We start from the raw sequence: 12,851 nt of genomic DNA on the forward strand, positions 1-12,851 counted from the left end.
GAGGTCGTCGAGGGAGGAGAGCGTTGCGATGCCGCCGTCGTCAAAGACCTCGTCCATACCGGCAGCAGCGTCATCGCCAACGGCAGTGCCCTCGCTGACGGATGGGTCCTCGATCCTGGGGGCGGCCACAACAACGGCTTCGTGCACTTCTTCAGGCGCGACGAAGCTGTCCAGACCGTCCGCCTCGTCATCCGCCGCGGGCGCGGGCGCAGCGACGACCTCCTACTCCACCACAGGCGCGGCGACCGCCTCGTTCTTCGCCGCGGGTGCAGCGGCCACTCCGGCGTCCGCCGCAGGCGCGGCGACGACCTCGTAGTCCGCCGCAGACGTGGCGACCATCGCGGGCTCTGCCCCGGGCGTAGCGGTCGCACCGTCGTCCGCCGCGGGCACGGCGGCGACCTCCTGATCCGCCGCACACGCTGCAACCACCGCTTGCTCCGTCACGGGCGCCGCGATCGCTCCGTCGTCCCCCGTGACCCAGGCGACGCTCGCGTGCAACTCCGTCCTAGAGCAGGAAGCCACATCCCAGGCGATGCACGCTGGCAGAAGCTCCAGGCACGGCTCGGCGGTCCCGCACCCCGCGGCCGCGTCGGGAGCCGGCGGCGGCGTGGTCAGCGGGGGCGTGAACGGAGACGGACCGGCGTGTGTAGGGGGCCAGGGCGCGAGGGAAGGCGTCGCGCCAGCCAGCCAGGCGTTGCAGACCTCAGCGAAGGAACGGGCCGGCGAGGACAGCGGCGCCGCGGACCGCAACGACGTCGGCGCGAGGCGCAGGATGGCCTCCATCTCGATGCGAAGGGCGTTGACGTGGTTGTCCAGCAAGGCCTGCAGACGGGCCTGAATGTCGTCGTCCGGCAGGATGGCGTCGTCGAGAAGGAGGGGGGGCAGCGCCGGCCTGGGCGCCGCAGCTGGGGAAGGCGCCGCAAGGAGAGCTGACGGCGTGGGTGCCAGGCGCTGGTAGCCGTGACGGTGGGAGCCTTCTCCCCGGCGGTGAGTGGAGCGATCCCGCTCGCGGCGAACGGGAGCAGCCGAGAGACGGGACGAGGGGCGGCGCTAAGCACGCCCGTGGTGGCCAAGGGCATCCTCGTCGTCGCCGTGGTCGTCGCGTCGTCGGGGCTCCGCGTAGGAGGGGTGGTCGTCGCGAGTCCGGGAGCGGCGAGAGGAGCGCCCTCGTCGCCATCGTTGTCCGAAGGGGCGCGGCTCCCGCGGCCGCGGCTGGCGCTCCGAGACGTGCCGCGACTCACGGCATCCGGCGAGGGACGCCGGCCGTGCCGTGAAGCAGAACGGCGGCGGGAGGAAGAGCGGCGTGGCTCCTCTGCGCGAAGCTGACGACCCTCCCTGCTCGCGGCGCGGGCGTCCGCCTGGGTGCCCTCGCGGCCGTTTGGGAGAACTCTTCTCAATTTTTCCGTGAAAACCTCGGATGTATAGTAAAAAGAGATGTGTATATACCTTGGTATCTTTACCACGATCCAGATCGAAGCGAGAAGATTTTTTCAAACAATACTTGTTGAATTATACATACAAATAAATACCAACATCTCATCGTCTGCTCCTTATTGCCACCAAATAAGCAAGCCAGAAAATAAGTACGTCAAAGCCTGGATGCGGCGGTCAACGCGGCAGGATGGGCCGGACCGGGCCGCGTCTTCTCGGGAGCCCTGGGCCTGAGCCCGCGCGCCCTCTCCCGGAGCGCAAGCTTCTGCACCTTCCCCGTGGCGTTCTTGGGCAGCTCGTCCATGAACACCACCTTCCGGGGCACCATGAAGTGCGCCATCTTGTTCCGGCAGAAGGACACCACTTCCTCCTCGCTGACCTCCCCCGCGGAGAACTCCTTCTTCAGCGCCACGAAGGCGCACGGCGTCTCGCCCCAGTGGCGGTGCGGCATGGCGACCACCGCCGCCTCCCTGACCGCCGGGTGGCCGTAGAGCGCCGCCTCCACCTCGACGCTGCTGATGTTCTCGCCGCCGGAGATGATGACGTCCTTGGACCTGTCCTTGATCTCCACGTAGCCGTCCGGGTGCACCACGCCGACGTCGCCCGTCAGGAACCAGCCCGCCCTGAACGCGGCCGCCGTCGCCTTGGGGTCCTTGTAGTACCCCTTCATCACGCTGCTTCCGCGCAGCACGATCTCGCCCATGGTGGCGCCGTCGCGGGGCACGCTTGCCATGGTCTGGAGGTCCTTGACGCCGGCGCCGGCCAGGGAGAGCGCGCTCACGCCTTGCCTGGCCTTGAGCAGAGCGCGCTCTGGTGGCGGCAGCGCGTCCCACCGCTCACGCCACTCGCACACCATGGCCGGGCCCGTGGCCTCCGTCATGCCGTAGGCGTGCGTCACGTGGAACCCGAGCTTCTCTACTCGCTCCAGCAGGGCGGCCGGCGGCGGCGCGCCGCCTGTGAGGACCTCGACGCGGCGCGGCAATGGCGCGGGCGGGGCGTCGTCGAGGAGGACGTTGAAGAGCACGGGGGCGGCGCACATGTGGGTGACGCCGTGGGCCACGACGGCGGAGTACATGGCCTGGGCCGTGGGGGCCCGGACGCAGACGTTGGCGCCGCCGCGGGCCGCCACGCCCCAGGTGAAGGTCCAGCCGTTGCAGTGGAACATGGGGAGCGACCAGAGGAAGACGGGCTCGTGGGCCACGCCCCACTGGAGCAGGAGGCCCACGGTGCTGAGGTAGGCGCCGCGGTGGCTGTAGACGACGCCCTTGGGGGACGACGTGGTGCCGGAGGTGTAGTTGAGCGCCACGGCGTCCCACTCGTCCTCCACAGGCCGCGGCGGGTGCTGAGCCGGGTCGCCACGGGCCACCAGCTGCTCGTACTCCAGCTCCCCCACCCGCAGCCCCGTCGGGTTCTCGATGTCGTCGATCACCACCAGCAGAGGCAGGGCTGCCGCCGTGCCCGTGGAGTCCGCGGCGGCGAGGATAGAGCTGAGCGCGTCCGTGGCCAGGCGGATGTACTGGTAGTCGACGAAGAGGAGCTTGGGGTCGGCGTGCTTGACGATGGCGGCGACGCCCGACGCGTCCAGCCGCGTGTTGATGGCGTTCAGCACGCCGCCGGCCATCGGCACCGCGAAGTGCATCTCATACAGCGCCGGCGTGTTGGGCGCCAGAACAGACACCTGGAAAACATAACACGTACAGAGTTGATTAGACAATTCTCCGTTCCAGATGAGTGACTGAGTGACACGGCGAGCGCCATTAATGGACGCAATCACGCAATGGAGCAAGATATCATCAAGCACGTACGACGTCGTTCTTGGAGACGGCGAGGGCCTGGAGAGAGGCGGCGAGGCGGAGGCAGCGGGCGTGCGTCTGGCGCCAGGTGAAGGAGGTGGCGCCGCAGATGACGGAGGTGCGGTCGGCGTAGACGGCGGCGGCGCGGGGCAGGAAGGTGACGGGGCTGAGGGGCACGTAGTTGCCGTCGCGCTTAGGCAGGCTGTCCATGGCCGATCGATCGGTGTGAAAGGTGATGATCGATTGGCTCTGTGCGATTGCTTTTCTCTCCTGAGAACGATTGAGAAGCTGCTGCAGCCTGCAGGTGGAGCTAGATCGAATTAAAGCTGATTATTTTTGCGCTTGCGTGTGATGCAGAGGATGGAGGAGGCGTGAGGCTGTGTATTTATAGCGTGCCGGGGTGAGACCGTGGGGCATGAAGTGGTACTCCGTGTGGCTCCTCTGCCAAACCATGGGAGCACGCGCGCGGTAACCGAAATTATTTTAAAAGCATGTCCAGTCCCTAAACTGAGTCCCTAAATTTGCAAATAGGCCAGCCCCACTAAATAGGGGTTCAAAAATTGCTTCTTGCTCCAGCAGTAGCCCCTATTTCACAGCCCCCAACTCAAAAACATTCATCCCATTTGATCAAGATTCATCCAATTTGACCAACATTCATCAAATCTGATCAACATTCATCCATTTTACAGAAAAAAAACAAAAAAAACAAATCAAGGGCCGGCGCCGGTAGAGGAAGAAGCGGCCGGCGCGGCAGAGGAGGCCGGCGTCCACGATGGAGGAGGCGGCCGTCGCTGCGGTGGAGGAGGCCGCCAGCCGCGGTGAGGGAGAGGCGGCCCGTCGTGGTGGAGGTTGCCGGCGGCCACGGTGTAGGAGGCTGAGGCGAAACGGCCGTTGACCCGCGTGGCCATGGGAGGAGGAGATGAGCGGCGCCGGGATGGGGAGGAGGCCGCGCGGGAGGAGGGGGCGAGCGGCGGCGCCGGGATGGGGAGGAGGCCGCCGGGAGGAGGGGGGGAGCGGCGGCGCCGGGATGGGGAGGAGAGGCCGCCAGGAGGAGACGAGCGGAGACGAGAAGGGAATCTCGGATAGGGAGGCCCCTACATGGCCCGTGGGAATGGGGGCTCGGGAGCAAATTTGGGGGCTTGTTTAGGGTCCCTGTTGGAGCACGTATTTTGCAGCAAACCCCTAAATTTGGGGCAGGGGTCTGTTTAGTGGTCCTGCTGGACATGCTCTTACTACTAGTCCACTCTTCGTGTGAAGTGGAGTGGTACATGCGTAGAAGTAACTAATCCACTGTTTGTTCCAAAAAAAATAATCCACTGTTTGTGTGATAATTTTTCTCTCTGCAAGTACAAGGACGTGATCAAGGTTTGCTATTTCTAGAGCGTTTGAGAAATGCCTCTCGGTTATTTCTAAATCCATCAAAATGTAAATAATTTCGAAAATATGTTAGGCCCTCCTTCCATTCCAATAAAAGTGACGAGTATTTCTATTATAATATATACAAATTGACGTCACTTATTTTGGGACGGAGGGAGAGGGAGTACATCTTTTTGTTAGATGAGGAATTGCTCAGGATCGTCTCAGTTTGAAATAAGAATTTCTCAATCAACTTACCCTAAATTTGGTATTGCAGTACATTCTCAAAAGGGCATGTTCAATGCTAGGGAAGACTAACTTTTTTATGGGGTCCATGTTATTTAGAGAAGACAATAAACATGCTATGCAATAACTTATATTTTAATTCCATATCTTGCAACGAATGCTTGAACGAAGAAATTGATCTGTAAAATAAATGTCAAAATGATGAAATCTAATTAAAAAAGGCAAAAATTGTCTTATTTTTCCCGTGAAAGATCATCTTTTGGTTAAGAGAAGATATACAAAATTATTCCATTGTAGCATTGTTAAGAAAAGTCTTGCGTCACCCTATTGTATTGTGTATAACATAATCTTGTTTGCCCTTTCCCTATTTTATTATTTGGCCAACCAACGTTTTTTTGTATTTATGTATATTTTTCCACAATAGGTTGTAAAGTCTAGCGGAGCAGAACTCATTCAAACAATGACCTGTTTGTTAATCTTTTTTCTAAATTTTTTTTCTAAAACTTGAAAACCATCCTCGTTTGCAATGTGCAACTTTTTTCGGTCTGAGTTTCGTCGTCAATATATTTGGGAGGAACACCAAGTACAAACATGCATACAGACGACGCCAGACGCACACGATATACATGCACTCACTTGGCAATGCGCCCATAGCTAGCAATATTCAAACATGCATGTGGCCGAGTGAAAAAGGAGATACGTTGGACATACATGCATGGCGGTGGAGAGAAGGATGTCCATTCGTTCATACATGGATCAGAATAAACTGAAATAAACATACGCGCGGGATCTATCCCTTGCGATCTCTTTCGAGACGAACACGTAAACGGCGTACATATTTCTATGTCGTTTTACAAATTTGGAGGCCAATATTTGGCCTGTCTTGATATTTTTTGTTATTTGGCTGCCATATGTGTTCATGTTTCTGATGGATTAAGGCAAATTGACAGATTGACTCTGTACAGGCACGCGTAAACACCCAACACCACACACAGGCACACGGCTAACTGGTGAATTAATGCAAATCTCAAAGAAAAAAGAAGAAGAAGAATGGCACCACCAACCAACGCGCAGATCGTGTCGTCGTCGTCGTCCCTGCATGCAGTTCAAGTGTTAAAAAAATGGGTATTCAACTCTGTCTGTTTCTGAAGAAGCAAATACTCCCTCCGTCCCATATTAAATATACTAGAAAAAAATTTGTGCGTTGCTACGGAACAACAAAAAATTATATCAAAACATCAAATTAAATGTTGATGTGTTTATGATATGTTTATTTTCGTGGGCTATAGTCTGGTCTCTTTTTTTTCTAGATGTTTTATTTATATATTTCTCCTTACTTTGTTCTCCTATTAGTACTACTCCGTACATTATTTATCAAATCTTTTCTTCCAATTTCTCGCTCTCCCTCTGACTATCCTCTCCATCCACCCTGAGTGCAAACTCCTCCTCTCCCCGTCCCGATTCATCCCGCCACCGGCCATCACTCCGCCATGCGTGGCCGCCCGCTTGTAGATTCCCGCCACCCGTCCACTCCCGCGCGCCGTCTGCTCCCACTTGCCGTCAGGTACGCCTGTGCGCCGCCCACACATCGCGTCCGGCCACTGATTGCTGCGCGCCACTGCCCGTCCGAAGGGCCACCGATGGCTCGCGCCGACGCGGTCCCTTCTGCCTTGCTCGAGGCCACCGCCATCCCGACCTCAGGCTCATCCCATCACCGTACAAGTCCCGCGGGGAGCCACCGGCGCGCACGAGTCGGTGGAGACAGCGGTCGGAGCGCGCGACGGAGCCACGGGTCCGCAGCCGCCTTCCGCACACGGACACCGCCAACGCGCACGAGCGGGTGGAGGCGACAAGAGCGGCGGCGGGCGTGGGCGAGATCCAGATCGGGCAGGGGGTGGGGATGAGATTCGTAGGAGAGGAGGAGTAGCGAGGAGGGCTCTGTTGGTTTTTTTGGGCGGTACGTGTTTTTTCTGCGCTTGAGGACTGCAGGAGCTGGGATTAAAAGACACGTGGAGACATCGGTAGCAGATTCGTAATTTCAGTGAAGTGACGTAACGCCGCGACCGTACCATCAACACCAACTCCAATTTAACATATTGGTATAAATATAGATGACGAAATATTACATGTACCTAGACGCTTTTTTAGTATAGATATATTCATATTTTGAGCAAAATTGAATCATTTAATATGGGACGGAGGGAGGAGCCAGGAGTACGTGGTATTCAACGCAACGTACGCGCGACTGGATTTCTTGTCCTGAATTCCCGGGCCCGTGGAAAGGGAAGCCATGCATGTTTAACGGTAAATTTAACCGCTCGACCGGTGAGCTACGTACGCATACAACAGGACCGCCGGCCGTCTTCCAGGGTTGGTGAAAGAAGCAGTAGTTCAGGGGGATTATTACCTCGTTTTTGCCTCGCTTTAGGAAGACCAACGAACGCATTCAGCAGGTCAGGGGCGCACGGACGGACGCGACGCGAGTTGGTGGTGATTCCTGCGGGTCGTCGCTTCCCTTTTTCCGGTCTCGCGCCGCGCCGTCTTCCTCGGGCTCGGAAAATAGCCAGATGAAACCGAGCCGCTGCTGCTTCTAGCAATCTGCTCTCTTTTTTTTGGAGGTTTTCCTCGGTGCGCGACGAGCACCTGGACCTGGGCCTGGTGTCTGGTGATGATGATGAACGTTCGTCCATTCGTGTTTTATACTTGTGTGTCAGGCGGGACGGTAGCCGCTGAACGCTCATGTGGTCATCCCTGCCGGCTCCCGTGCGGACAATCCACACTGATAATCGTTTCCGCAAACAAAATACCAGCCAAGCGGCCAATCGAAAGGATGCTTCGTTTTTTTTTTAGGGGATTGAAAGGATGTTTCGTAGTCCAAAACGCGGTGGCTTTGCAAGTTTGCAGCTACTTGGATTGGAACAGCCCATGGCCTTTCCTCCGAAAGGGGCTATTCAACAAGCCGTTACTATAACCGTTGTTTTGCATTCCATGTCATCACTTCTCTTTCCTATCCATCACTTTTTTCTAATAAAAAAATACTTTTTCTACTAGGACCTATTTGTCATACTCCAACTTTTCTTGGTATATATGAAGTAGCAATTTCTTGCAGGAGTAACTAGTATTATACTTTTTCCTACTTTTTCTCTTCCACCTAAGCAAAAGTCTGACACGTGGCGTTAAGTAACGGCAGCAAAACAGCTGTTGGAGATGTCCTAAGGAAACAGTTTGCTGAACCACATTCCTTTTGCACTGTTAATTTAACTTTGTTTCACATGGTTTCATTTAAGATACAAGATCATGAGTAACTTTACACGGCCCACTAAGATTAGAGAAAAAAACTCAGCACCCGCCAAGACACTGTTATGTTTTGAAAGGGAAGTCACTGCTAAGTACTAGACCTCATCCATTTGGATAGAATAACGCCTACAGAGTCGTGGATTCTGGACGGTCTATCTGTACTGCTCCGGAAGCCCTGGATCTTCCCCGGAGAAGCTGCGGGCGTGCTTCTCAGAAGTCCAAACAAGCATGACCAACAGGCCGCTGCTGCTTCCCGCTCACTCGTAAATTCATTTGTCTTCCAGGCAGGACGGTAGCCGCTGAAGGCTCGTGTGGTCATCCCTGCCGGCGCCGGTGCGGACAAGCACAGACTGATAATTGTTTCCGGCTTTTCGCAAATCGCAAGCAAAATAGCAACTTTAAATTTAACTTATATATTTTCGCACACAAGCGGGCCAATCAAAAGGATGCTTCGTACTACAAAGCCTGGCTTTTCGGCTACTTGGATTGGAACGGTCGAACGGATACTGCAATACCGTGCTTTTCAGCCCGTGGGCTTTGCTACAAAAGGGGCTCTAAGGACACAGTTTGCCGCACCACGTTCGCTTTGCTCGGTTAATTTAACTTTTGTGTCACATGGTTTCAGCTAAGATACAAGCTCATGAGTAAGTTTACACGTCCCGCTAGGATTAGAACAAAAAAGCTCGGCAGCAGCCATGTCACTGCTACTAAACCTCCTGCATTTGCATAGCATAGCGCCCACCGAGCCATGGATCGTGGACGGTCTATCTGTACTGCTCCGGGAGCCGGTAGCCTGTCATGACGATCTTGTCTGCAAACATCTTGCCGGTCTTGGGCATGATGTGCCAGTGCATCGTCAAGTTGAAATCCTTGCCCTTTAGATTACTTCCCTGTAACGAGAAAAGTGAAAAAGGGCGTGGATCAACCAACCATGAAAGCCAGATTCCGAATGGCGAATAATTGGATAAACGGTTGCAACCTACAGCAAGCATGCATGCAACGAACAATAACAGAACGTTACATAGTTATCCTAAACTTTGATGGGTGAAATTTGTCATCAACTAAAGATTGGGTGTAGGTCATATCAGCAAGATTAATGAAGCAGAAATTGTCAGATACGAAGGGATAATGTGTGCTCGGGTCAACCAACTATTGTGCCAAATGGTACAGCGGACCAAGAGTCTACATGGCTCCAGAATTTCTAACTAAAACACACTGATAACCATCTAAATACATAAAATGATTCATGCGACTGGGACCAATTACAGTAATCAATCTCAAACACCACACACGAAAAGATGAAAAGATTCTTCACCATTAAGACAACAATCAGATTCACAGTTCGCTCGATTCGTGATTTGTCACCTTCCACGAATCGAGTTCAAAACTGACTTGTTAATCCAATGATTTTGATTCACTTTCTTAAAAAACAGTAAGTCCTGTATTCTGTTTTATACCTGTCGCTGTCACCCTATATGAAGAACATAAAACAAATGGAAAAAACAGCTTGGGTGTTGCTCGGCAGACCAAGCCTATCCCAGCCTGCGAGCTACTTATTTCTCCCAGCCCTAGCACTTTTCTCACCAACGCCCAAGTCTTGAACGCTGCTGCTTCCGTTCTCCTCTAATCACCATGCTCTCATCTCCCACGGTCCCACCAACGCCTAAACTACCATCAGTTTTTCCTCCAATCCCTTCTCTGCCATTACTAGATTGGTGTACCCTTATCATTCTCCTGCAAAGAGGGAATGGCAGTAAACGCAGAGGTGGGAAGGACTATGCAACATCTGAGCTTGATAGCTGCACTGCAATGGTGACGGTGGAGGTGAGGAACAAGGCGACCACAGGCCTGCAGCAGCGACAGAGGACCAAAGACGGCAAGCGAGGCACCATGTTGCTTTTCCCCTCTTCCACCTCCGTCTACCCCCACCATGGTCACGTTGATTTTGTTTTCCCAGTTCATTTGAGATAGATGACTCTGCCGATATATTCTCGATCTGGCGATCTTGAACCCTTATCTAGATTGATCGGGATCAGGGTTTGAGGCAAATTTCACCGAATCTGGTAACTATGATTATAACCATCTTAAGTCTTTGTTCATCCAGTTCCCATAAAAGACAATAATTATCAACTAAAACAATTCTTCTGCTCCAAATATAACTACCCTTAGCTTTTTCCTCGAAAGCATCCCATAACTTTGAAATGCAAAATTGAGAATCAAAATCAAAGTAGATGTTTTGAATTAAATTAACATGCAATGGAGGTAACATGCTTGCCTGATCAATAAATCTGTACTTGTTTGTGGTATGGATCAAAAACTTGGCATGCTCCTTTGATGGTATAATTCCATCCCAAAGGGAAACCTGCGATATAAACCCAATGCATCAATAACTACCCAGTAAAGGACTCAATAACTAATACAAGAGCTAATTCTTACTGCCACAGTTAGGTTACACAATAGATGTGCTGTTAAGTGATTGAAATATACCATGTATCAGTAAAACTACAGAATATAGACCCCACAGGCACACAGAGATTTACCAAAAAGTTCAGGAAAAGAACAGCAGGAGGGAATATAACATAGAAACAAGCTAGCATTCGGTAGACTACCATAATATATTTTGGGTTTATTCATACTTGATTGTCTCAGTTTATTTGATAAGGGAAGTGCATTCAGGTGGTTTCAGCATGAGTTAAGAAAGTTTTGCACATTGTGATAGCATATAATGGAACTCTTCAAAATGAGGTATCAGAAATGATTATAGAAGTGGACAAACATGAGCTAAACTCTAGCTGAATTCGGTAGATTTTTTAGTTTTGGCTAACACCATCATTGAGTTTTTACAGAATGGTGGTTAACCAGTACACGGGCTGAGTCGCAGTAACAAGATTCGAAGTTGAGAATCACCTAATACAAGTACATACGCTTTACATTGGTGGATCAGTGAAGGAGGAACGAAAAAACGTTACATTCATTTTCCAAAACCATCAAATATAAATGCATCTACCTATTATGCCATTCGATGTTGAGAGGACAAAAATGGAATTATTTGCTATTACTGGAAGCCATGATTACATGCCAATTGACTGCGGCAGCGGTACAGTGACATGTGGAAGCTTGGTGCCATAACTACCCAGTTGTTGGCTTGTTGCAGCTTTCAGTAATCATGTTAGTACACATACTGTCCCACAGGATCATGTGAGAAACCAATGCAAACAACACTGCATAGTAGTGCTGGGCACTGAAGTAAATATCTTGGTTTAATTGTGGATGTGAAGGCAAATTATCTTATTGGACAGGATAGGCATTAGATGTGCAACACAACATAGTTTATACAGTCTCTCCTACACAGGAGTGACAAGGGATGTTTAAAATAGTTATCAACATCATGCATACTTAATAATATACACTGCAGATACAAGGATAATCATCGCTACCTTACCTGATTCAAGGCATTTTGTGGTGTCTCATACTCAGCTGCCACAAAAACAAACACCTAGAACCATCCAAGAGAAGCAATTAATTCATTAAGCATATCAAATCCAAGACAAGAAAATGAGACATCAGTGGAATTAGAACTTTGGTTGCATCGTAGCATCAAAACATCAGAGCTGAATTTGCACACTGTCACAAAACTATACTGTAATATCAAGTCATCTGCCTGTTTCTTTTTCTGTTGCTGGTATATGGCTGTAGTGCTATGTCCAGCTAGTTTAAATCCTGCTTGAATTCTGTTGAACCTGAAGACTTTGCAGTTGCGGTTTCATTAATGAAATCAGGAGCTGAGCTCCTCAATTCTAGAAAAAAAGAATTTATAGGCATCAACTTTCTGTTCTACTTGCCACTGCTACAAGATCATTCTGCAACATCCAAGAATAGCTATAAATCACATTTTGCTTCCCAAACTGACTTATGAATTCAAGTGTTCAACCTTCTATCACTAACGTAGAAAAAAAAATACACTCTACCTTATAGGCTTATACTTTCTAGAATAGGCATCAACAATACAAACAGTGAACAATAAGGGGGAAAGGGGATAGGGTGCCAGCAATACACATTACCTGTTTCGTGTTCCACGTGAATAGAGACGAAAGGTCGGCCGAGATGTTCAGCGTCATGCTAACCTGAAGGGACGGTAGAGCAAATTTTCGTCAGATTTCGTTCACCCCGAGGAAGGAGATCTCATAAAAAATTCAGAGTCGAGACACGGAAAGGACAAGGAGATCACCTCGTCGTTGGCGTTGGCCTCTTTCTGGAACCAGTTGATGTTCAAGATCTGCACAGCAAAGTCCAAACACACACAGGGAGAGAGAGATCGCATGAGCACAAGCAAGCAAATCCGCGGGAGACCGGACGAACCAATCGACTATAGATCGAGTGGAGCGCCTGGCGTTTCGCGGTAGGGCGGCGGCCAGAGATCGAGCACGGGGCAGGGCAGATGAGGGGAGCAGGATAGTACCTTCACGGAGGCGGTGGGGGTGGGGGAGTTGAAGCTGTCGGAGAAGGAGGCGGCGAAGCACATCGCCGCCAGTATCGTCACGGCGAACGTCGCCACCGCGTTGGCTCGGTGCCCGAACGAATGCATCCTGGTGCCCTCGGGATCGACGCTCCCTAGTCCTGCTGCTCCGCGGCGGCGCCGGCGACTCCCCGTTCAGTTCTCCGTCTACTTTTCGCAGGCTGTTTTCGTTAGCAATACGATTCTCGGAGAGGACGGGAATCCTGCCGTGA

General features: G+C 52.0%; 3 protein-coding genes across 3 annotated transcripts; all 3 read right to left on the reverse strand.

Annotated features, from left to right (window-relative positions):
- Window positions 1-222: 222 nt before the first annotated feature.
- On the reverse strand, window positions 223-783 carry LOC104585143 (predicted GPI-anchored protein 58). Its single transcript, XM_010241141.1, has one exon. The coding sequence runs from the start codon at window positions 781-783 to the stop codon at window positions 223-225; it is 561 nt and encodes a 186-aa protein (XP_010239443.1).
- Window positions 784-1,469: 686 nt separating this feature from the next.
- On the reverse strand, window positions 1,470-4,359 carry LOC100835277 (benzoate--CoA ligase, peroxisomal). Its single transcript, XM_003578570.4, has 2 exons — window positions 3,237-4,359; window positions 1,470-3,109 (listed from the first exon to the last, which is right to left on the reverse strand). Exons 1-2 carry the CDS (start codon window positions 3,432-3,434, stop codon window positions 1,589-1,591), a joined length of 1,719 nt encoding a protein of 572 aa, XP_003578618.1. The 5' UTR covers window positions 3,435-4,359; the 3' UTR covers window positions 1,470-1,588.
- A 4,245-nt stretch (window positions 4,360-8,604) lies between these two features.
- On the reverse strand, window positions 8,605-12,837 carry LOC100835585 (signal peptidase complex subunit 3B). The gene is made up of 6 exons (XM_003578571.4): window positions 12,583-12,837; window positions 12,352-12,399; window positions 12,185-12,247; window positions 11,566-11,619; window positions 10,399-10,485; window positions 8,605-9,013 (listed from the first exon to the last, which is right to left on the reverse strand). The coding sequence occupies exons 1-6, from the start codon at window positions 12,706-12,708 to the stop codon at window positions 8,888-8,890; spliced, it is 504 nt and encodes a 167-aa protein (XP_003578619.1). The 5' UTR covers window positions 12,709-12,837; the 3' UTR covers window positions 8,605-8,887.
- Window positions 12,838-12,851: the final 14 nt, after the last annotated feature.

This window comes from Brachypodium distachyon, chromosome 4 (assembly GCF_000005505.3).
Source record: "Brachypodium distachyon strain Bd21 chromosome 4, Brachypodium_distachyon_v3.0, whole genome shotgun sequence".
NCBI classification, from domain to species: domain Eukaryota; kingdom Viridiplantae; phylum Streptophyta; class Magnoliopsida; order Poales; family Poaceae; genus Brachypodium; species Brachypodium distachyon.